At 46.7% G+C, this 24930-nt stretch overlaps 1 protein-coding gene across 2 annotated transcripts in view; it reads right to left on the bottom strand.

Annotated features, from left to right (window-relative positions):
• Positions 1 to 1325: 1325 nt before the first annotated feature.
• Positions 1326 to 24930, bottom strand: part of SF3B3 (splicing factor 3b subunit 3) — a 31326-nt gene continuing 7721 nt past the window's right edge. For both annotated transcript variants that reach the window (XM_082319375.1, XM_082319376.1), the window contains exons 8-26: positions 24625 to 24728; positions 23213 to 23378; positions 22598 to 22693; positions 21710 to 21782; positions 16105 to 16256; positions 15537 to 15692; positions 14934 to 15089; positions 14127 to 14270; positions 13090 to 13212; positions 11471 to 11625; positions 10153 to 10327; positions 9469 to 9674; positions 8398 to 8554; positions 6844 to 6969; positions 5525 to 5737; positions 4483 to 4581; positions 3887 to 4030; positions 3250 to 3354; positions 1326 to 2239 (exon numbers count right to left, since the gene is read on the bottom strand). In XM_082319375.1, coding sequence (XP_082175501.1) covers positions 2099 to 2239; positions 3250 to 3354; positions 3887 to 4030; positions 4483 to 4581; positions 5525 to 5737; positions 6844 to 6969; positions 8398 to 8554; positions 9469 to 9674; positions 10153 to 10327; positions 11471 to 11625; positions 13090 to 13212; positions 14127 to 14270; positions 14934 to 15089; positions 15537 to 15692; positions 16105 to 16256; positions 21710 to 21782; positions 22598 to 22693; positions 23213 to 23378; positions 24625 to 24728 — 2691 coding nt within the window. In that variant the 3' untranslated portion in view covers positions 1326 to 2098. The remainder of the gene's footprint in view (positions 2240 to 3249; positions 3355 to 3886; positions 4031 to 4482; positions 4582 to 5524; positions 5738 to 6843; positions 6970 to 8397; positions 8555 to 9468; positions 9675 to 10152; positions 10328 to 11470; positions 11626 to 13089; positions 13213 to 14126; positions 14271 to 14933; positions 15090 to 15536; positions 15693 to 16104; positions 16257 to 21709; positions 21783 to 22597; positions 22694 to 23212; positions 23379 to 24624; positions 24729 to 24930) is intronic.

The following is a 24930-nucleotide window of genomic DNA, read 5'->3' on the forward strand; positions in this document are numbered from 1 at the left end:
TCCTCACCTAGGTGTCCGCAGGGATTTTGCCCGCATCTGCTGCAGGCGTCAGAGGAAGCCATTTAATAGCATTCCCTGCCCACGTAGTCATCAGCTTGGCAGCCGGGATGGGGCGAGGAAAAAGAAGGGAAAGTGCGGAGCTGCGCAGCAGGGTGCTGGAGGCGGTTTGCCTGCCTTGGCTGCGCCGGGCTGGAAATCACCGCTGGTGCGAGCCCAAGGCAAACAGCCCGCAGCCCTGGGAGCTTTGCTCCCAGGCGCCAGCAGGAGCCCAGCACCCCGCAGCTGCAGGGGGCCAGGGTTGGGAGAAATGCCCCTCTCCCCAGGGAGACTGGTGGAGCCCTACAGGCAAAGGGGGCCTGGGGGCTCAGCCAGCTCCCAGGGCAGCCCACCTGCTCCTCCAGACAAGCCCCAGGCTGGACCCCCCCGCCTTCGGCTCGTGTATTTACCACTCCCCAGATGCGGCCGTGCCCGGGACGGTGCGGTAAGGAAGCGCAAAGCCCTTCACCCCCGGGCAGAGGACGGGTGGGGCGAGCAGCGGTGGCTGGGTGCCACATCGGAGCCAAAGGGTGCAGGCTTAGAACAAGGGGAAGCGGGAGAGCAGAGAGGAGGGTGCAAAGGACAGGGCAGGAGGGCGCGCGTCACCCTCACCCCGCGCGCACCCGCGCCGGAGGAGGAAGTCAGAGGCCGCTTGATGCAAGCGCGTCAGCGAGCCAGGGGCCACCTGCCTTTCCCAGCCCCGGGCGGGGAGCAGCGCTGGCTGTGGGGAGGCCAGGCCCCTTCAGGGGATGCACGCATCGAGGGAGCTCTTGGGCTGCGCAGGCAGACCTGCTCACAGCAGTAAGCCAGGGAAGCACCTGCTGCGTGGTGAGCTCCGGCCGCCAGCCTTCGCAGGCAGGGAGCAGGCAGCCACACCTTCCCCCAGCCATGCCGGCTGCTCCTCCCAGAGCTGCAGCTGCTTCGCAGGGCAAGAGAAGGAGGCTTGAGCTGCATCCATGCCCTGGAAGGGCTGGAGAAACAGTAGCTGGGGAAAGAGACCCTTCCCTCCCACCCTTTCTCCACATATCCCGCTTTGCGTGTCTAGCGCTGGAGAGCGGCAGCTCTGGCTGCAGGACGCGCTGCTGGGCTCGGGGCCAGCTCCAGGCAGAGGAGGCGGGGAAGAGGGACGGAGAGGGGCTTGGCATCCCGGCCAACACCTGCAGGGCCACAGCACGGCTCCGGCATCCATGCAGGGCGCGGGGTCAAGGGCGTGCACGTTCTGTACTCCTCCCACCAGGTCAGCAACAGCTGCTGCAAAGGAGAGGAGCCCCCGAGTCAGGCTAGTTAAAAAAAAAAAAACAGGCTTTTATTCTTCATGTGCTGCTCACAGTCACAGCTTGGAGACACGGCTCTTGCCAAAGTTATTATGAAACAAATCAAGTCCCAGACTCAGGCCTCGCTCTTCCCCACCCCCAAGAGAGTCAACATTGTACAAAACTCTATTTACAGGGAAAACAGTCAGAAATGGTGAGTCCAAAAACCCCTTGCAATTCAGAAGAAAACGTTCAAGACAAGTGTGACAGCTACGCCCTCCACACAGCCAGGCCGCTCCCAGGGCTGGTGCAAGCCCAGAGCTCCTTGCCACCGACTACTAGAAGGAGCCAGGTAATCCCGAGTCACGCCACAGCCACTTTCTTTACCAAAAAGCTAGGAAATTGCAAAACCCACTTGATCCTACAAAGGCTCCCAGCTGGATCTGCCCTCCGGGGCTTTCTGCAAGGCCAGCAGAAGACACCCTCGGGCTCCCTCAGCCTAAAGGGAGAAGTGGGCCAAGGAGATGGGGCTGAGGGCCAGCTGCGCCTGCCCTTGGGCACTTCCCCAGAGGGAATCTCTCTGGCTGGAAGCCAGAATGTCAGGAGCCTTCACGTAAGCAGTGGGATGTGTTGGGAGACCTAATATCTGATACTGCATTTACTGGAGTCACATTACTTTGAAACAAAAACCAAGGGGAGCAAACCAATATTTGAAAAGGGAAAAAAGCGCACACATTCCTCCTCCCAACTGTGCTTGGAAGAACATCCATAGGAGCCCAGCAAGAAGCTCTGCTCCTGCCAGCTGCCGCTCAGAAAGCGTAGCGCGTGCGGATGTCTTCCAGCTTCTTGGACACCTCAGGTGGGGTCCGGTCCAGCTCCTCGGCCACATTCTTCTGTTTGTTAGGCTCCATGGAGTTGAACTGCTCACACAGGTCCCCATCGATCACATTCTGGAGGGGCAAGGAGAGCAGCATTGAACTTACACAACACAGGCACTGAACCCTGCCTAAACAGGGGAAAATGGCAACAAACAGTTTGTTCCCAGGAGCTTCTTAATCCTGTCCTGGAAACAAGACCACGCTTGGTGACCTCATCTGCTGAACAGCAGCGGTTCGCATCAAATTAATTACTGGCCAGCTTGATTAACAAAGGAGAAACCCAAAAAGCCTGGGTGCAGCTGAAGAATCACACAAGGGAAGGGAAGACAGATCTGACTTGGGTCCAAGCACTGTCCTGGGAAGTCTGCAGAAGATGACTGAAGGGCATCTTCAGTCAAGATGCGAAACATCTCTGAGATTGTGCACGCTGCAAATCAGCCCCAAGCTCATCAGGAGCGAGAACACCCTCTGCGCTTGGACAGCTTCAGCTGCTGGGACAGTTTTCCGGCACACTACATACGTGACTCTGGTAGTAGTTACCACATAGTTACTCTGGACCCTTCCGGTCACAGCATTTAGCAGTTGACAGCTTCAAACACAATTCCTCAAAAGCAGAAATAGGCAGGAACGGCCGTTTCTTATGAGATTTCCCTTTTCAATGGTGGTGGAAAAAAAATATATCCCCCGGGCAACACCCAGTTTGACCTAGCCACGCGAACAGCTACGTAATGCTGCTTCTCCTGATGGAAAAAGGAGATGCTGCGGCAAGTAGAGAAGCACAGCAACATCACCTCTGGGCTTGGCTCTCAAGACCAACCCTCAGAAGGCTCATTACGAGGGTTGAGAAACCAAAACAGACACGGTATTAAGTGCCAAGTACTGCTCTCTCCTTACAGAGTGCTATTCAAGAGCTAGCTTCAGTTCCTGCCACACTCCCTACACCAGCTATGGTTTACATTGCCCCAGCCTTCCCCACTGAAAGGCAACCGTGACTTGCTTCTGCCAGGCCTCGAAGCAGTTCTGTGTCCCAGAGCAAGTCTCCACACCCCCACGACCAGCTGATCCTAAATACTCAGACCTACCTTCACCGGGAAGTAGTAGGAGCGGAAACTGAGATGGTCTCGTCCACAGAGAGGAGGGTGCTCAGACCTTAAGTGCATTTCCACATGCTGGAAGAAGTCGTGATCCTGGGGAGATTAAGAATCAATAAGAGAACAGTTTGCTACACATCAATGCCACTTGCAAGGCAAGAAGACACCCATCAGCCAGGTGCTCCTGCGCTGGCTGAAACACTGCCATTAGCTCAAAGAGCGAATGGCTCGGCATCTGCTGCTCCAGGAGGCCACAGCAAACAGAGGAGAACACCATCTTCAGGACTTGAAGCATCAGTGCCTGATCACATGCCAAAGGATCCCTCCTCATAGACACTAAATCACCCAAGAGCTCCTCTGGAGCATGGACAGATTTAGAACAGCAATGCAACAAGAAAAGCTCTCAGCTCTTCATAGAGCCAATGTAGGAGGAGGAGTTAACAAGCTCCTTCTCTTCCCCTTTGCATCAGAGCCTGTCCCACAGCCGCAGGCTTTCCTGCAGCCCAGGATTTCATGCACTGCAAAGCCCTAGAGTTACCCCCAAGGGATGCAGCATGTTCATATACTGGCTGGGGATGAGCACACAGAAAAGCAGCAACTCTGCAGCATAATGATGGGGCTTGCTTACCTCGTGGGAAGTAAAAGGGACCAAGATTCCTATCCCCCCCGATAAGGTGGTATAGACAAGAGATTCAGAGCCTCCTGGGATCAGCGTGGTCTTCTGTAAGGAAAGCACCGTCTCTCCCACGTGATAATTCATAATCACTTCAGCCTGGAAGTCAACCACAGAAGCAGTTTTTTTTCTTCAGCTTACATAAAAACATCAAAAGGCTTGAGAGAGGAAAGCAGAATAAATTCAGCCACCTGCTAAGTTCTGAAACACCTCTCTAAAGAGGAAGTGCCTTCCACCTGTGACCAGATGGCAAAACTCAGCATGCCGCTGAATAACCCTCTTGAGCTGGACAAACGGATGCAAGTAATGAGGGAAAGCAGGAAAAGAAAATGAGTGTGCTGCTTCAATCAAACATCAGTGAACAGGCATCAGCCGTGATTTCAGAAACTGAATTTGGCTCCCAGTAACAGTGAAAACCGATCAGCCACAGCACGGCAGATGTGTAGGAGCAGAACTGCCAATACATCTCCGGGACAACACCGCAGAGGACTTCACAGAAAAGCAGCATATTCTTTTCCCACAATAACCCCGTGCTTCCCATGAAGCATTACCTTCTGGGATGCTCCATTAAGAAGCCCCCTGTCCCAGAGAGCTTTGTTGCCTGTGGGATCCTCATCTACCTCATCATTGGTGTTGGGAGGCAATCTCACCTGTGTTGAAAGAGGAAGAAAGAGTCAACAAGCTGCAGAGAAGCACATTATCTCCAGAAAATCCCTGTGGTCTTCAAAAGGCTGCTTTCGTGGACTCTACAAGAATCATCTTACACTTACAGCAAAACCATCCATTTGCCCCTCCAATAAGGCCTTCAGAGTTAAATGACAACCAGGTTGGCAAGACCGATGGCCTCTCACTCAAAAACATGGGCAGGACCATCGTGACAGGCCTCTGCCTGGCCCGGCACTTGCAGATCACCCTGGGAGGTATGGTCAAAATGGTTTGAAGGTGGTTCCTGCTAAGGAAACGGTTTGATGGATGCAGGGCAGGAAAACCAAAGAGGACTGATTTGTGTGTGTTGGCCAAATCCTGCAGGCGCAGAGTCTGACACTTGCTGAACTCTGGACTCCTAAGCACCCGAGCACGCTTCAGAAAGAGATCAAAGCTCTGGCAGAAAGATCATCTATTCTTTCTTCCTCCCCTGCTGAAATCCAGCCAAGTGGGGAAGTGTCAGCACTGACAAAGCCAACTTTCGAGAGGAAGTGACAGAGAAAGCTAAATGCCAGCGACAAGGTTTAGTCACGGAAAGTAAGAGTGATAACCCTGATGCAAGCTCCCATGGGCCCTCCGACAGTCAGAAGCTTCGTTTCAAGGCTTATTCACAGCAAGTTTTGAGGCAATTTCAACACAAGTTATTGAATACTTCAGAAATATGTTTTTTGACCTGCTGATGTTTTAACTTGTTTGCTTTAATTAAACCGATAAACTGCAGCCGTCCGCTATGACAACAGCTAGTCACCCCGTAAAAACAAGTGAATGGTACAGGGCGTTGTCTCCAGCTAAGCACAGATTCTCATTCTTTCAAAACAAATCATGGATGTTTTAAGGAAAAAAATATGTTGTGTCCAAAAAGCCCCGACTTCTCTGAGGCACACTCACCACACAGATGTTGCCAAACTTGTCTGCTCCAGCCACAGTGTCATAATCCAGGAGAGTTGCTGTAGTGACCCACCGGGGATAAGTGTCATCAGCAAAGATGATGAGCTGGTTCTCATTCCTTTTGTAGCGCACCCAGATGAAACTCTCCTGAACATCCGAAACAATTACTCTGTGCCCAATGGTCTGGATCCCACAAATGTAGTTGGCAATGTGCTTTTGAGAAAGAAAGGACAAACTTGAGTGCTTCAAACAGGGAAGTGTATCCCATTAACTCTACCCTCCTCCAGTTGAAATACTATTTCCCCCTGTCAACTATGGCTCGCTCCCCATTTCCCATCATTCCCTCCCAAACCACCTCTAATTTCTGGCATGCTACAGCCCCAATCTAAATGCACTGTCCTTGCAACCTAACAGCCACCCCACATCATTCTCCGCCTGCTGAATACGAGTAATGTCCAGAGAACAAGCACTGCTGGTGAGCCTATGAACTGATATGGCAGGGACACTCCTGCAAGCAGGCATTGCTTCAGTGTCCCCTCACTACTGGGGCCATGAAAGACCCAAGGAGGAAAGCTTCAATTCTTTGTGCAAGTCTCATTTTAGGAAAAAACAAAATCAAAACAAAAAACACCCAACACACAAAAAAAATGTTCCCCTACAAGTTCCCAGTCTGCCTGTGAGCTTGCTGGAGTTCCTTTGTGCAGTAATGAGCAACTGGCACAGGTTCTGCAGCTTGCATGAGAGAGGAAGGAGCAGGCAATTAAGAGTTAGAAAACCATGCTCTGCAATTTCTTTTCCTGAAGTACCAGAGATGCTGAGCAAGAAGGATCATCTACTTCAAGCAGAAAATCCGCTTTTCAAGATTCTGGGGATCTGAAGAGGTGCTCATATGCATCCTCCAACTTCCGTCCCCAGCCTGCTGATCACTTAATCTAAGGAAACATTTCCAGCAGTTGTTTTGCATCTGGGTAAGACCTTTCATTTTTCATATTTGCAGCAGATGGCCAAAGGCACCGTCTGTACAGGCTTGTGAAACTCCTGCACACATCCATTAACAGCCTGCGTTGAGGTGGTACAAAAAGGAATCTGCAACACTACTATGTGAACGGCAACGGGAAAGAGATGCGTGCTTGGGGTGCAGAGGGGCAGCACAACAGCCCAGGCCAGCCAGAGCTGCCCACACTGCTCCAGAAGCACACCAGCAAGGCACAGACACAGCTCTGAGGTCCAAGTGCACAGAGACACTTGGGCTGGAGTAGCAGCTGCAAACCATCACTCACTGCAAGTTAACAGCCCTGGTCAAGAACAAAAGCCAGTACCTTATTCTCGCACTTCCGAAGCAGTTTCTTCTTGCCCAGGTCATAAACGCGCAAGAGCTTTCCAACTCCAATTAAGACTCTACCTTGGAACGGAGCAATGGCTGCAGGAACCTCCTCCACAGGGGTCTAGAGAGGGAAGATGATGACTGTGAGACCCCCATTAACAGAGCTAACCTTACACCAAGTTTCAGAATGGATTCAGCTAATGGTTCAGTTGAAGGTCGTCGGCCTGTGCCAAGGCTTTCAATGCAAAAGGCTAATCACAATCTTTTTCTACAGGAGGGGGTAAAGGTCACTCCTCTGTAGGGCTTTTGACAGCAGCACATACCACAAGTGGTGCTAACAGAGCTCTGGGCACTACACAGACAACGCACTGCTGGCAGTGCACCTTAACTGAAGCGTAGGACTGCTGCAAGAACCCCATGCTGGGCAGGCAGCAAAGGGAGGCAAGGATCTCATTGCCTTAGTTCTTAGTTTTGCTTTATCCCCAAACAGCACGATTTTGTGCTTTGCCTAAATCCAACCAGATTGTCTGTTTTTAAAACAAAGGCATGAATCTAATTCGGCCATCTGCCATAGATGCTCTGAAGCTGCCACTGAAGAAGCGTTACAATCTGAACAACTACAGTGTGCCCACAATTCCAGTAACTCAGACAGGGCTGAAAAATCTCCCACCACTAATCAGTCCAAAAGGATCAGCCACAACAGAGAATGTGAACATGTAGAGAGCTTCCAGTTACAGCATTACCAGCTTGGTTGTACTGGCTAAGAGAAGTTATTTCACATCGTCAGCTCTGTCAACTTTCCAGTGGGTGTGCAGTGGCACCAGAAAAGGTCCAGGACAGAACCTACTCATAGCATCAGGACCGTAGGAAGTGAATAAGCCACAACATTCCTTTCCATGTGCTCATCTGCTCAAATCTCGGCCATGCTGGAAGCACGTGGGAAGAAGAACAGAATTTTGTTTTAACGGAGTTCTCCTGAAACCCTTGCTAAAGCCCCAGAGACCTGTCCAGCAAGTTGGTCACTAGGCGACTAATCATTTCTACACACAACCAAAACAGCATCAGAGGAAAGATGACAGCTGACACCAGCTTCATGTGGCCAGCCAAGGACTGAGAGCCTTAGCACCAGGGCTCAAGTGACCCAAGTATGAATTCACTTTGTAAACAAGTGCTCAGAGCAGCTCTCTGAGTTCATATTCCAAAAAGAAAAAAGAGAGCTGTTTCTCTCTCCTCCCTAACGGGTGCATGAAAAACACTGCTCCTTTCCCATTTACCCGATTAGACTATAGCTAAGGCAAAGGACTGGGACTCTCGGGAGATCTGTGTTCAATTCTCAGCTCTGCAAAAGATGTCCCAAGTAATTCTGGAGGAGGCAACTAATTTTCTCTGAGGCTGCTTCCAGCGTGTAACATCAGAGTGATGATTTTGCCCAGGATTCATTGAGTACTGCAGTACTGCTATAACATTAGCTATATAGTGAAATAACAGCTATTCCAATACTGCCTATAAATGACCCAGTCACCCAAATAGGCCTTTTCATCCCTCTCACCTTGTGCAGAAACTCCAGCTTCTCACCACTATTCACCAGCTTGTACGTGTAGACAAATCCCCCAGCAACCGAGCGTGGGTTCAGAATCAGGTCCTTGGCGACTCCCACTAGCACATACCACTCATCGCCAGTATTGGAGAACCGGCACACAGCCACGCTGGGGATGACAAGACGTGCCAGGAGATCAGCATGATCACGACACAAGCCAACACTGCACATACAGACTGGATTCCCTGACAGCACAACTTGCACCTAGCCAGGCAGAGATCTGGGAGCCCACCCTTCCAACACTGACATTTTCAGAGGTCATTTTTCCTCCCTGCAGAAAAGTTTAACACAGATTCCTCCATTCTTCCACACTCCCCAGTGTGGGGGGAGTTGCGCTCTAGCTGTCACAGATGCCCAAAGCATTAATTTTATGTTTTCACAGGCTGGACACTGCCTAGCAATGTGCAAAGCTCCACTAGAAGCTGTTTTTCAAAGGCTGTTCCAGTTTGGACATGTACATATAGCTTTCCTCATTTTCCAGTGTTATTTCCTGCCTGGTGCCTAGCTGAGCCAGGTTGGGAATCCTGGACAAAACAGGACAGAGCCAGCCTTTTGGACTTAGCATGACCTAACTCCACTTCACCTGCTGAAGCACTTGCTCTTCTTCATGGTTATTGTGTTGGTCTTCCCCTCCAGTCCCTCTAACGCTTCCTGTCCATTTAACCTATGCTCGGTTTATCTGGATGAGAAGGGGAAGTGAGAGAGAGCAGCACATTCTCTCGTTCCCGGCTCTCTTATCTGTCATTTACATCCCCGTGTTGTTCTTTAAGCACTGGGGTCCAGCAAGCACATCTGGAGCACCAGCTCTTAGCGTCACACGCAGACAGATCAGCGTGGGAAGGGACAGAAAGGCAAGACAAAAGCTTTAAGCATGTGGCAATCACTTCTGGAATTTCAAGCCAGTCTCTTGATAACGTGCTGCATCTGGATTTCAACTCAGCAACAGCTGAGCAGAAGAAGGAAAAAAACACATAAGACTCATCACAAGCAGAGATTCTTGCTGCATCTGGCAATACTTCTTACCTGAAGGCAGCTTCATTCTGCTCTAGCTGGACCAGATCTAATGTATTTCCCTGGATGGGGTTCATCACCCTGATAACAGAGGCCCACTGTCCATTCCCTGCCTTGGGAGCACCAAAGATGGACTCGGGAAGATTCTCATTCAGAAAGGCTGCAGCCATCTCTGCAGCCAACTCCCTCTCATCTTCACCTGCAGCCTCCACCATTTCCTAAGGCACATTAAAGGACAAGAGAAAAGAACAGCTCAGTGGATTTCCTTTCCAGACATGCTGATGGTCTGCATAAAATATAGCCCCCCCTTCCCTTAAGTCCAGGTTATTCCAGGGCAAGGTACTGCCTGTGAAGACATGAAAGCCACCGAATCCTAAAGCTTCCACCTGCCCTGAGTTCCTCAAACAGCTACAGAAAAACCCAGAGAATGGTCTTACATAAGCAGTATTGTCCTCCAGTATGCGGTTCTTAAAGCCTGCCATAATAACACGCACAGAAAGGAGCAGTGGGAAGTAGTGTATTCTGCTGAAATTTGTGTTTCAAGGCAGATCTTTGCTCCCTTCAGTCCCTGCATTCACACAGGGCACAAAAACTTGCAGGCAACGGCAGATGGAAACTAGTGAGCAGGGAGGACTTCCAGCTGCAGAAATCACCTCTGGGGAATGGATGTGCGTACCTGTCCCCCACCCCAATTACCTCGGCCATTTGCTGCTTCCTCTGTGCCTTGGTGGCCTCAGTGTAAGCGTTGTGGTCTGTCTCAATGATGATCAGATTGTTGCTCTCTGGGTGAATGACAAATTTTCGGGGTGTGTACTGCAATGGGAAGGCAACCTGGTTGAAGACTGCTCCCAGCTTCTCCAGCGCCAAAATCCTGGGGGACAAAGATGTGACATGCGTTAAACAAGGTCCGAAAGCAGCTGTCCAAGAGAACACAACTGGAGTTGAGCTTTATGTCTGTGAAACTGGCTAGTGCTGGAGACCAGCAGCACCTTTCTCGGGCCAGAGAGCAAACAGCTTCAGAGGGGAGGGCAAAACTAGCATCCTAAACAGGTGCTTATGCTGTGGGACAGGCGTCCTCTGCAGCGCAGGTTCCTTGACTCGAGGGCTCTCACTGACCCAGGGTGTGTTCCGAGTGCCTGTCCCCTTTGGACAGGCTTCTGTGGTGCTGAAGCAAGTCTATCGCGAGAGGAACAAAGAGCACATGGAAGAGGGAAAGTGCACATTTGGGGAACACACCATCTGAATCTAAACGTGACACAGACTTTGACACATGATCAAATGCTCCTCAGAGGCACTTTAGTTAAAAGAGTATGAAAAATGCAATGCCAAGTCTTTCTTCCTGTGACTTGCCAGCTGAAATGCCAGTTCTTCTGGCATTTGGTGACTGAAAACCACAAGTCTCTCCAGAAAGAATGACTCCTTTAAAAGCAGTGAATGCTGTAATATTTCAGTGAGGACAGATATGAAAAAAGCGTCTGTTCAAGTGCATAAAGCAGAGCTCCTGAATTTGTGTTCCCCTATTATTTTCATTTATCTTTTTAATATTTAAGCTGAACTTTAAAAAGGCAACAAATACACCCCTGTCATGCCTCTGGTTTCTTCAATCACGTGCCTTATTTTCTGCAAAGTAGCCAATTCAGATCACAAACCACGAGATCCTAATACACAACAGGTTCACATTTATTAAAAGCTTCCCTTCCCTCTAAGGATCAGAGAATTTAAGGATAACTTGAATTACATTTGTTATTTAAAAAGTTGGAAAACACAAATCAGAGAAGTGCACCCTATTTCTTTTTGACAGCATAACTATCCTTGTATTCTACTTGTTTTCTGAAATCCATCCAAGAGTTTCTATCAAATCATTATCCGTAATCAAATAACCTCAAAAAACACTTAAATCTTAAGGTTAGTCACTTTAGCTCTTTCTTTTTGAATGTCTAGTGAGAATTCACCACCCCTCCCTCTGCCTGGCATCCTGGCCCAGAAGTATTCATTTTCTCCCATCAGTTCTCACCTCAATGTGTTTGTGGAGATGGCTACAATGCCCTCTGGGCACTGCTCAGAAGCAAAACCAGACGCAAACTCCAGTGTCTCATAAGACAGGGGAGTCAGGTGGAAGCGTGACTGATAGGAATAACTGAGCCAGGAACGGCTTGACATAGCCAGCACCTGGGAAAGACAGACAACAAATTTATTAGGTGTGGGGATGAAGGCAAGCTCACTCTTTGCAATATGAATGGATGGACAGTGCCGGACTCTTACCCACTAGAACAACTGCATTCTTGTGGGTGGACTCCACCCAGCTCAAAGCATACCTTCAGAGATACTGCTTGCTTTCAAGAGACACTTTTATCTAGAAATTGCGTACGGAAGGAAAAGGAACTTTAAACCACTATCAAGACAACGAATACTCAAACTGAGGTGCAATAAAACCTGTTGTCTGTAAAAGCCAAGATCAGCAAATACTTTCATATCTCTTTTTTTTTTTTAAACAATAGCCTGTTCTAAAGGGAACAGGTCTTTTAAAATAAGTATTTCCTGCTTTGTCACAATCTAAATGCTGTAGCACTCGAAATGAAATTTACTTAAAATAGTCAGTAGCCTATTTTCAATCAAAATAAGGGAAACAAAGGAAGCAAATGGACTTCTAAACTCTTCAGCTTTATACATTTGGCTAAATCCATTTCAGTGCAACCTTACTTTCTGCCTGAGCGACAAGAACTGGAATTACATTGAAACACTCACAGGCTACTCCAAGCCCATCACTGACTGGTCATAAGCAGTATGTTTTTTCTCCCCATATCGTGAGACAAGGAACCAAGACTGGTCTCAAAGTAGAAAAGCACTTAGCTCTTCTGTAAGCATTCTCTGCTAGAGCAGCAAAGCACCCCATCTCCAAGTTACAGCTGGCAGACTGGCAGAAGCAAGTTGAAGAGATTCACCCAGTGTACCATAAAGCAGAGCTCAGATTCCCAGATCCAGCCCCCTACGCTGACCAGCAATATTTCTCAACTCTGAAGGTGTTATCCAAAAATGAGTCAAGCAGGGGGTGGCTGATCTCCCCAGTGCCACATCAGAAGGCCTGGAAATGGCACTTCTGATGAAACACATTCTTCCCTCTATGCCAAATCCTGCAAATATTTTCCTTGAACCATGCATGGCAGCTGTCCAGCCCCCGGCTGAGCCATCCTCAACATGCACAGGAGATGACCATCCACCACATCAAGCAGTCAAGTGGTAAGATTTCTGCATGGGGCTCTTTCCATCTCTGTGCACGGAGGCAGGCAAGACACTTTTTCAGTGACTCTAAGCCCAAGAATCTGCTCAGAGTTTTCTGCACACGCTGCAAACACAGCCTATGGGTCAGATGAGTCCTAGTTCAAAGAAGGCAGGGCAGCACCACACATTACTTCGTAAGAAGTAAGGGGAATACCAACAAGAACAAGACTGTTTGTGAAAGAGCAAGCTGCGAGCCAGGCAGCTCCATAATGAAGTCATTCTACTTCCCACCCTTACCCAGAGGGTCCTGCTGTGCTGCAAGGATGCTGCCCCACCCTACCCACCGATACAGAAAACCGGGATGCTGCACCTGGGGACTGGATCTGCACCCCTCCAAGAGCTCGCCTGACTTACCGCCTCTTGGCCTTGCATTCGGACTCGGAAGAGTTTCACAGGCCGTGAGCCAAGGTATCTGGTCCTGGTATCGGAAAGATCGCCAGTAACAGGATCCAGGACAGTTCGCAGCAGCACACCGTTCTTGACATTAGCAAACCAAAAAGTTAGATCAACATTACAGATAAGAAATAACTAGCTATAGCCATTATTCAAAACAGAGAGGCAATTTCTGAAGAATTAGGTGCTTGTTTACAACTGCCTTCTACAACCACACTGTATCTAAATTAGCTCTTAATAAAAAATGCATAGCTCCTGCAGGGCAGAAAGGAATTACTGTAAAACAAACCAACCAACCAACCCTGCCCCACAAACACACAAAAAAAGCCAAAAAACAAACCAAGAAGTTTGGTACATTACATAAGCCATGAAAAACCCAAGGGCTGATTCCAGATCCTAATCCCCCTTGGTACAAAGCATTTACCCAAAAACTCATGCTGTTTAAAAAGAGCTTGCATTCGGACATCAAACTCTAGGCATGCAAAAGAACCTAGATGGCTCTGGTTATTTTTACCACATGTTGAATTGTCAAAACAACATTTTTTGGTCAAAGATCACAGAGTCAGTACTGGATGCAACAAAAAGCTGTGCAACAGCAGAGTTATTAGAGCAGAGCCTGTGGTTGTGGGCAGTTACTTCTTTGATACTCTGGCCTACAGGCACTTTCTAAAGAACTGCCTAACATTTTACCCAGAATTTTTTTTTAGCACGCACCCTCTTTCTGGAAGGGGAAAAGCACAATTTGTCCTCCAGGAAGTCTGGGACAACACGCTGTCTTTTGACTAGTCTCAAGCCTAGGAATGTATAGAGAAACTTGCACCTCTACTAAGTCACACAGTGAATTCCCCAGTCACAGTTGTTAAGCATGTTGTAACAAAGAGGGAACAGTCAGGCTTTGTGTTGTTGCACTGCATGATGACAAGGCTGTTTTAGCAATCCACCTTTCAAGCGAAGGCTCACCAAGAAAAGCCTGTCAGAAGCAGGCAGGCACCTCTCACCTGCAGTCCAATGTTCAGGTACAGAAAGCCAATGGAGCCCCTCTCCCCCAGCTCGTCCTGCTTCTCTGTGCCACCCATCTCCACAATGCACAGCGACTCGGGCTGTGCAGGAAGGGCCTGCATACTCAGCGGCTGTAAGCAATCCTGTGGGAAGCAGAAAAGAGGTACCACACCAGTCAGCAAGGCCTGGCATGGCAAGAGAGGATTCAAGCTCCATCTAAGAAGCTTAAAGATGTCCTTTTAAATCTCCATAAAGAAGTATTCAGCACAGAAAAAAGAAAAAAGTCACAATAGATGCTGGCTCTGGGGATTTTGGCAAGCAGGAGTGGTAGCAGCCCTGCGGTTTGGAAAAGATAAACTGGATCCTTCCAAACTGTTCTCGCACGGTTCACAGTTATTTAGCGGGGAGAGACCTGAGCAAAGTTTATGTTACTTCAGTCATCCTTTGAACACTCCTCTGTTGCAGGAATGATAATGCTGGTTTGCTGCTGACCTGCCTGCAGAATGAGTTGGCTTTTAGTACAGATATAAACAGTGAGACGGGGCGGGGGACAAAGAAAATGCTTTCATATCTCATTAGCTGAACCTCCAAGCATGGGTGAACCTAGATAAAACAAGGGAATCTGTTACAGGTTAGGATCAAGCTTACAGGTTAGCTTTGTCCCAACCAGTGGAGAGAAGCCACGCAAGCTCCTGGTCATCCACCTGAATACGGGAAGACAGCTTGGACAGACACAGCCCACCTCTGGAGTACCCTTCTGAACATTTCAAGCCAAGGGAAGAGGCAGAAACAGAACAGCTACTCACCGAAGGGTCAAGGGAAATAATTCTGACAGTGTTGTCCACCAGCCCAACAGCAAGGAACCGGGAGCGCTGCTCCCCAGGGGGAACATTGGCCAGACTCATGCAAACTACATCGGCCGACATCTCCTTTCTCTCTGTGTACTCGTTCAGCTGACCTGACTGAGCAAGAAAAACACAACAGACTTATTAACTAGCCAACGGCACAAATCAGCACCAAAACGTCCCTTCACACCTCCCCACCTCACCTTTTTTTTTTTTTTTAAAGATAGTGATTTGGGTTGGTGTTTTTTTTGTTTTTGTTTTGGTTTTTTTTTTTTTTTTTTTTAAACCATTTCTTTACAGCCTTATTTCAGCTACAGTTGGAAGAACCAGGACAGCAATAGGATAAGTACACAATTTCCAGCCTCAGTTATGAGCTTGAGAGACTTTAATTGGCCATTAAATCATCTCCAACAGACACAGCCCAGATATGCAGGGCTCAATCTGTTCTAGAAGGACACTTCACTATAGAATCCTTTTCTGCAGGTCTGATCAAGGATCAATTTCTGGCATGCCCCATACTCTGCCTTGTTCATCCAAACTCATTCACAACATTAACACACATACCGGGTCCATCTCAAAGTAAACCAGTTCTCCTCCAGTCAGTGCTATCACTACTTGTCTCTGGTTCACAGCACATTTTACAATTGTTTTCTTCCCTGGTGTCTTCCATTCATTTACCCTCTTATCTGCTCGGATGTGCCGGATCCCATCTGGATAAACCTGAAGGAAAAAAGGCCATATTAATTCTGTATTTACCATCCCTTCACAACTCCCATCTCACTGATGATTCTGACACAGAAAAAGCCAAAGGCAAGCAACGCTCCTGGCAGCAGTGATCTACTAGCTATGCAACAGGCTGAACTAGCACGAAGCCACTCGCCAGCTGGAAGCACTGCATCTTTGAACTACAGCAAGGAACTACTGAGCACACACTGAAGGAGATTACGACCATCTTCAGCTGGTCCAGTTTCACTTAGCAGGACATAAAAAGGGGAAGGCTGAATAAGCGTCATTTTCTGCTAATCCACAACTTTAGACATGATATATGTTGCACTACTGTAGAAACCACAGCCGTGGAGCAAGCAGAGAGTGGCAGACATAAGCAGACATGTCAGAAGCAGCTTTCCATTACCTGTACCAAAGCATCATCACCAAGAAGAGAGCAGGACAAGGTGGGTGTAGTGCCCAGGAATCCCGAGTCAGTCACTTCTTCTACAGTCTCTCCGATAGACAGCACCAGCGTGGCATTTACGAAGGACACAATGATATAGGCATCAAATTCATCTGGTCAGGGGAGACAGGGAAAAAAAGGGTGCTGATTAAATAAACGCAAGGCTTCCCAGCAAAATTAGCAGACTGACAGATGTCTAGTAGTTACTCTTCAGCAGAATTCCTGTGATAATTACATCTGCTAGCAGTATTGTGCAAGTTCATTCTAGGACACACTGCCCAAAAGCCAGCCACCGCTAGACTCCAAACAATGCAAGACTGAGCCAAGGATCAAATGATGATCCAGATACAGAGTCAATTCACGATACTCTGGATTCTGGCAAGCAAGACTCCTGCCTCCTTTTTTCAAAGACAGCACAAGGTCTAGAAGCCTTTAAGACACTTGCTCCACCTCAGACAAGGAGCTGAATCCAGATTTAACACAAGATGAAGTCAAAATAAATGCTCTACTCCAATAATCCAAACACATGGAACCCATCTGCAGAAACCACACCACGGATGCTGCAAACAGGAGGCTGCAGGACCACATCTCTATCTAGTGTCCACATAATAAAGGGCCGCAGAGAACGATCAGGGTGCACTGCAGCAGAGGAGCTCAGGGTTAGCCTGCTCTACCCTCAGCCAGAAGCTCAACTAGCCACCCGTACAGTCTCCTGAGATGAGAAACAATTACGTTTTTAAGACAGAGAAAACACTGACCTTTACTTCTACTGGAATAAGTGATAGTATTGCAACTATTATCTCCAGTACTGGCTTCTCCCAAAGGGGACAGCTTGGGAGAGTCCAGTAGCTTGGATGTGGAAGAGCTACACTAATCAAAACAGTCTTAAAAGCTCATTTGGAAGTAGGGAAGCTTTGTGGGAAACAAGGGTAGTAGGACTGGGTTAAAAGGAATGCCCCAGTTTACTGCTGTCCATTTTCATTCTGCAGAAAGTCATAGGGATTGAAGAGGGGCAGAAGAGAGTCTCATTAAAACAGAATAACAAAAGCAACAGAAGCAATGAAGTCTGTTGGGAAATGGAACCAGGAGCCTCCTCGGAGAAATAAGATTGCCTCAGAGAAGCAACTCCACTTCTGCTGCTGTTGTCATGCAAGTGCTTTTTAAGAAAAAGAAAAAATTCTCCATTTTAACCCAACTCAACCCAAAGCTCAAACTTACAGACCACAGCACAAGACAATTAGCAGAGGTGAGGGTCTAAGAGAGCTGTCACAGTTTTGGCCCTTGAGTGGAGTTTCTCCATAATTTGCAAATGTGAGAGAAGTGGCTAATAACTCTCCAAGTAGAGAAAGAAAATAGAGAATTCTCGCTGGGATGAATACAGGATGCCAGCAAATACCATGCAGCAGCTTAAAGAAACTGAATGGGGTTAACTGAAACAAATGCTTCAGGAACTGATCCTTTTCTTATCCACCCTGTTCAGAGGGAGGTATTGCCAAACCTGCTGTGTCACGTTTATAACAAAGTTCTTACATAGAGCTGAAAATATGCAAGTGAAAAAAAAACATCCTTCTCTCCAACATCTGGCATACAGACCACAGCTCTGACCAAACTGAAAAGCTTTGTATAATTAAAGCAATTTGAACACTGGTCTGTGGCATAAACTCCATCACTACTCTATTATGTGGTCACAGCCTATAACCTCCAACATGCTCCCGAACCCCACAAACAGCAGCAGGTCCACTTGGGGAAATGAGAAAACAAGAACTGAACCTGCACACAGAAACCGATCAGTAACGCCAACTATTTAAACACTTGGCTGAACAGGAGAATTTCTCTAACGTTAACAGCAGATGGTAAGAGTTTGGTAAGACATACGCAGTTACATGCTGGTTGTTTTCTACGCTAAATAGCAGCTTCTCCTACAAACTTGCATGGATTTTTAAACACCAGAAGTCTACAAGAATTCCTCGATTGCTTTAAACGGAGATTCTAGCAGTTCCCAGGCTAAGCATTTAATTCATAAATATCCTGTAGACAGGATGTTCTAAAAATTCCATTTCAAAGACCATCGTTGCTTTCCAAACTTCTTGAGAGCTGCTGCCTTCCTCCCTGGGGGATGTCATTCTCATGATAAACCACTGTGTCCCAGCTGGAGGCTTAACCATGTGATTTGGAGCAGGACAAAGAACTCCCATTTGAAAGCGAAACAGATTCCTTTAGTCCTACTCTAAATGAAAACTCATTCCTACCTCTTAATACTTCTTTAGCTCTTTCTTTTCACTGGCTTACAGTTATATTAGAGCGTGCCTTTAGGTCTGTGTCAATAATAGTGACAAGTGCATTTTTGCTTGAAGTCCAGTAGTGTTGCTTAATGCCTCTCTGCTGGAGCTTTTGAAATAAAGGGTTTGATTTACCAGAATGAAGCCAGTGAATAAAACGCATTCATCTAGATTCAAACAATACAATTTTGGTTTAGAAAATATAGCAGCCTAGTTGAAATTAAGAGGACTAAATCCCTGGAGCACACTGAGAGGCATTCTCAGTTAGAAAAAGAAGAGGTCTATAGATTTTAGCATGAAAAGATATCTACTTAGCTCTGCACAATCCCAAGCAAACGTCAGGCTGCCCAGAGTTTTGAATAGATAAGACATTATTTTGTACACAGACACAAGACTTTAGAGATGCTTATTACCGTGCTAAGTGCTCCCGTTAGCTCCTTTCAGCAAGTAATAGAGACATTTTAATGACTCTGAAGAACCACAGCTGGACTCACTCCCCTGTGCCTTCATTACAAGTTTTCTGCAGCTTCCTGCACACGTCACCACCAGTTATGAAAACATCACATTTCAGTTCATGAACTTGACACTACTGTCCTTTTTGTTACTTGTCATGGATTCGGTTTGAGTTAGTCCATGAGAATTCCATTCCTATATGCCAGTCCACGCCTGATACAGTTTTTTTGACGCTCCACAACATCTGAATTTGCACTGATACAAATGTAGTCACCACTAGCTCTGAAGAGTTCAGTGAACAAACAGATGAGCAGAGACAAAATTCAGGATTATTCTCACTTAAACGATACTGATGGGATGACAGCACATTTTCCTAGGCTTCTGTTTACTACTGCATGGAGACTCAGCAGCTGTGACTCACTGCACATTGCTTTTCACGCAAGAGTGCCAGGTAGGGAATGCAGACTGTTAGCTCTCAGCTCACGTCTATCTCCACAGCAAAGCACACAGCCATCTAGCTCCCCAGATCTCGATATTTAACCGCAACAGAGGGTTTGGTCCAAATTCCATCCACTTCTGTCTGATGGGCAGACGCATCCCATAACCACAGGGCATTCCCATGCCAGCAATACCTACAAGTGCTTCAAACACACTCAATCATTTTCTCTTGGAGGTCTGTACAAAGCAGCTGGGAGCCAACCCTCAGTCTAAAAGGCACCTGAAAACACCCCTGAAATGCACACCTCTGATTTTAGTGAGAACGGACCATCCTGCAGAGACACAGTCAATGATTTTGTTCCCCAAAGACTGTAAGATGGAATGGGAGTTCTTCCTACTCCTCAGCGACTGAACTACAAAGGCAACCATCTCCAGCTACACAACAGCTTCTAGAATTGATTTACTGAAAAGCTTAGCATAAAAGTCGCCCCATGATTTTGGGATTCTCTGTGGTTAACCTGTGGGATGGTACGGTAGCCCCTAGCAGTAGGTACACACCTGTGGTGATCAGCACCTCCACCACCAGCCACCTGTGGAAGAAAAAAAGAGGCTTGGTATTGGTAGTGTGTATCACCACGTACCAGCCAAGGTTAGTAATTGCTTTGAAGGCTGCAAACCTGTACGTGTCTTACAGAGGCCTTGCAGCACGCGCACGCTGTGGCATCAAGGCAGAGCCAGGCAGCCCAACACTGCAAACTGAACACTCAAAAACCAGTACTTGGGCAGTTTCAAGATCAGATACATGTTTGAAAAGGTTCTGCAGCCTTTCTGATTAAAACCCACTAAAACTGTTTCTGAATTCAGAGAGTTGTAACTTGGGGATCAGTTTCACATAGCTTTTAACTGTATTCAAGAAGTAGCATGGTTCACAACAGCTACAGATTCCAGCCTTTCTGAAATCATCGAGAAGATCCTCATGCTGGAACCTGGAGAATTTGGAAGGAGGAAAAAAGAGGCGGTGAGACTGGTCTGTTTCATGTAGGTTAGCAATGGTCCTCCATCTCCTGATTAAGTCAGTCATCCTCTGGAACCCCAAGAGAAAAGGTTTTAAAACTGTAAGGTGATGTCAGAAGCCTCCATCTCTCAGAGGGAGCAAATGTTATCAACTGCTTTTCCAGAAGGCAGGCGCAAAGGTTTGTCTCTAACAAACTGGAATGCCTCTTTTAAGAAAAGCACATTTTTGATATGAACTGTGGAAATACTTTCCTTCTGACCCTTTTATTTCTGGGGAACACGAAGGCACTTCATGCTCAAAGTTCCTTCCATGCTGCTTAGGCAGTACAGGAGTCTCAGAACATGAGCACAGGAATTGATGACAGGTCTCAGATGGCAAGGTAAATCTCACAGCAAGGTCTGAAATTCCCACAGGGTTACTGGCTCCCCAGAAGACACGCTACTCTATGATTACTTAAAAACAAGATACCATATCACCAGAGCAGACTAAGGTCTCCACTGCAACAATCTGGCATTTCTATATCCAATGCATAAACCTACAGGAAGTCTTTGCAAGATTTATACAAAGCACTGCCTTGGAAATAATCACTGAGACTGTCAGTACCCAGAACAGATTCATTTCAGGCTTTTTCGGTGTTTCTGAGGAACTCAGTTCTTGCCCTCAAGAGAAAGGCAGGACAAGAACATTTCCCCTTGTACTTTAATAAGGCAAACACATTATTTCAGATCAGGGGAAAAAAAAAAACAACAAAAAAAACCCACCACCAAAGCAAACCCACAATCCAGTATATTCTGCCAATTTCAAATCTTGACCTTCCTGGAATCAGCAGCATTCTATACTCTGCTGGGTTTTTCAATAGGGAGCATGTCCTAGCCCAAATAGACTGTTTTCTTTGCAGATATGCATAGAGGGAAGTAATAAAATACAGACACTGTTGCCGATTTATCTTCTTTGTTCCATAATTTGTATCCCACTTTCTCACAAAGAGCTGATTACTGGAGTTGTCAACACACATATAAAGAATAGCGAGTATGCTCCAACAAAAAGCATAATCATTGCCTGCTGATTTTGGAGCAAGACCTTAGGGAAATGGGAAAGGATGAGAAGTTCAGCAGCTTCAGGCTGCAAACGTACAGCTGATGCAGCTGCGGTCAGGTGCTTCTTTGTCAAAGGGAAACGTGACAACTCTAGGGGACCAGAGGGTGGCTTCTAAGTACAAACAGGTGGCTGCTGATTCAAAACATAACTTTTGAGGATGGCACACAACCATCATGCAGCACCTTTCCTATCCCCTTGGACAGCAAAACAAGAAAAAACACAACAAACAAAACACATCAAAAAACATTATCACCTCCCTGCACTTTAGGAAAACATTGCATACCTTCAACATGTCTCCTCACGGTCCATACAGCATTGGGGTTACCAGGCAGCTCCGAGACGGCCATTTCAGATACCTAGGCGTAAACAGGAACAAGGTTCTTTTCCAAACAGATGTTTAGACTTACTACAGTAAGTCATCAAACCACCAGCAGTTTTTAAGCTTTCCCACAACTGGGCAGGAAAGCTAATGAATTCCCAGTTCTGATGCTCTCTCCCCGTGCCAGATGTGCTACGGGGTAGAATACATTCAGCAACGATACGGCAACATTAGAGCTCTGGACGATCAGCTTTAAAACAAGGCCACCCGCCCCCAGCAAAGAGATCAGCAGCTGGCAGACACAACGGGAATGTTCCAGCTCAATACACTCAAATATTAGAAGAGACAAAATGCAGGTGGTTGGAGTCAACTGAAGAATCATAGAATCGTCAAGGTTGGAAAAGACCCTTAAGATCATCGAGTCCAACCGTTAACCTATCACTGCCAAGTCCATCTATACCATGTCCTCAAGCACCACATCTATCCGTTCTTTAAATACCTCCAGGGATGGAGACTCAACCACTTCCCTGGGCAGCCTGTTCCAATGCTTGACCACCCTCTCAGTGAAGAAGTTTTTCCTAATGTCTAACCTAAACCTGCCCTGGCATAGCTTGAGGCCGTTTCCTCTCTTTCCATCACTCGTTACTAGGGAGAAGAGACCCCAGAAAAAGCCTTTGAGACTGTAAGAGTAAACAGCACAACCCTTCTATTTCCAAGAAGCCAGCCTAGAGAAAGTTGCTCTCCAGACTACATCAAAAGGAGAATCCCTTCAGTTCAGCACCCTTATTTCAAGGATTTTTTCCCAGTGTCCTCGCCTCTCAAGCTGTTCTTCTGAAGTGCTGGAAGTCTTACCTCAAGTCCATGTCTTAGAACTCTCAGAGATGACCGGGGCCCCCGACCACAAGCCACATACAACTGGGGTGTGTCTTCATTGGCCAGATCAGCTATCTGCATGGAGAAATAGTGTCAAACAATATCCACAGGAAGAGAAAATAAAACAGCTACATATGCCACACTACTGCTTTAAGACTGTGTTTTTTCCTGACACTGAAAACAGTGAAGATGCCATAGGGTGTACCATCTGCTGCCCTGAAATAATGTCAAATTTTAACCAAACTCACTGCAGAGCAGAGAAATGGTCTGATGGTCAACAGAGGAGCAGCACAGGACTGCTGGCTGACACCCTGGGTCCAGATATATATCTGTCACCACAGAAATCAAAGGCTGCCAGGCCAGGTACCGGTCTTGGGCAGCTGTCTTGAGAATTTAGCAGACTTGCTCTTCTATCAGCATTTAGTATAGAGCAGTACTTCTGGAAACCTAGGATCATGTAGCTTTGCTGATTCTGCTTACACACAAATACTCCACAGAAAAGCAAAGACAAAATCATGCATCTATGATCAATTCCTCTGTAAGTAAGAAAGACTTACTTATGTGGTGAATGGGAGCTTGCTGATAGCAACGTACCTGACAACACAGAATAGGAGACAAACTGTCCAACTCATCCACCAGCACCAGGTTCTTGAGAGGTCGTGGCTGAAAAAAGAACGTATCTCCTTCCTCAAGAGGCATGGCGGAAGAGAACTCTGGCTCCTCATCATCGTCACCCAGGTGAGCTATCTGGTACAGGTAACTTGAGACAGAAAGCAAGAGCATGTTCAGTGCAAAGCTCATGTAGCCTTCTCTAGGTAAGGCTTTGCCAGATACTCGGGCAGCACAGAGGAGAGAAATCCTTCCCTACATTATACAGCTATTCGAATTCAGCCTTAAGGATTGTCTTCTTGGTGACAAAATGTTTAAAGACAATCAGAGGACTGAAAAAAACCCAAAAACAACCCAAACAAAAAAACCCACAAACAAAAAAATCCACCACAACCTCCCTCCTCCAAACCTTCTCATTTGTAGCTGTCACTGGCAAGGTATCCCAGAGTTTCAGTGTTTTCTCTGTTCACCCTTGAGCCTTTCAGATATTCTTGTGTTAGAGCCAAAGCACCAACTGACAGCTGAGGCCAGGAGGAAGGCCAATGGCTAAGGCTGCAACTCCACAGTTATCCACTTTATTGGAATACTCTCACCTCGCTATTTTTAACAGCATTCCCTATTCCATTCTATAAGCCTAAATATCACAACAATCAAGTTAAACTTCAGAAGAAAGAAAATAAAACCAGAAAGATAGATTGATTTACTTCCTGGTTTTAATAAAGCTCAAATGAATATGGCTTCCTCAAGAGCTTGGTTTACAGAACCCAATTCAGATTCACTCCAGTAAACTGGCTGGAGCTCCCTCAGGTGGCTGACTGCAGATGTAGTCAGAAAAAAAAAAAGAGTGTAAATCTTCATTCCTGTGAACCCCCCACTTAGACACTGTTAAGCCATCTTCAAAGGTGTGCAGTCTTCTTTGAGTCTTTAGAATATTCTACAACACCAAACATGAATTGAGAAAGCCCTCAAGTACACGTCTATTAAGGAAAGGATCACAGTTAACAAACCCTGTCTACTTCTACTTCTGAGTGGGCCTTAACACACAAAAGTTCAAAGAAAATTATCAAACTAATTAAACGATAATACATCTGGATATATAATAGACCCTATACAAACTGCAAGCGTTCAATTCTTCCAAAATCTACTGCAACAGCATGTAATCTTTTGTTCTCTGCGCAATAATATTTAATCAGGGTTCAAACAACAAGAAAATTCCCCCATTCAGTCATAGTCTAAACCAATAGTTCTGCTCAAGCCATGCGAACAAAGCATTAATTTACCTGTTAAAATAGAGGTGTTGTCTTTGTATGTTCAGTAAGTTCAAGGGTCAGTTTGCAGTCCTGAACAGAAACAGTCTGTTTCAGGGGAAAAATGCTGACATAAAATTGTTTACTCACTGGTTTCCAAATTCAGATGCCACGAAGAGAAACCCCGTTTTCAGCACGCACATGGCAGCAGCAACAGGAACAGTGTCAAAGTACTTCAGTCGAATCTCTGTTACCTGAAAGCAGAGGAAGATGTGACTGTGCTAGCACAGTACTAGAGCTGTACATGTGTGATTTAATAAAAAAAAAAAAAAAGCTGCCTAGCTATCCTCTCCAAAGAAAGGAAGCAAGTGAGCAGTACAGGCATAACCACAGCAGTAGTTTGGGAGAGCAGGTTATAAATCACAAGATCCAGCAGACTATTTTGAACACACAAGT

This window comes from Platalea leucorodia, assembly GCF_965183815.1.
Source record: "Platalea leucorodia genome assembly, chromosome: 8".
Taxonomy (NCBI): Eukaryota; Metazoa; Chordata; class Aves; order Pelecaniformes; family Threskiornithidae; genus Platalea; species Platalea leucorodia.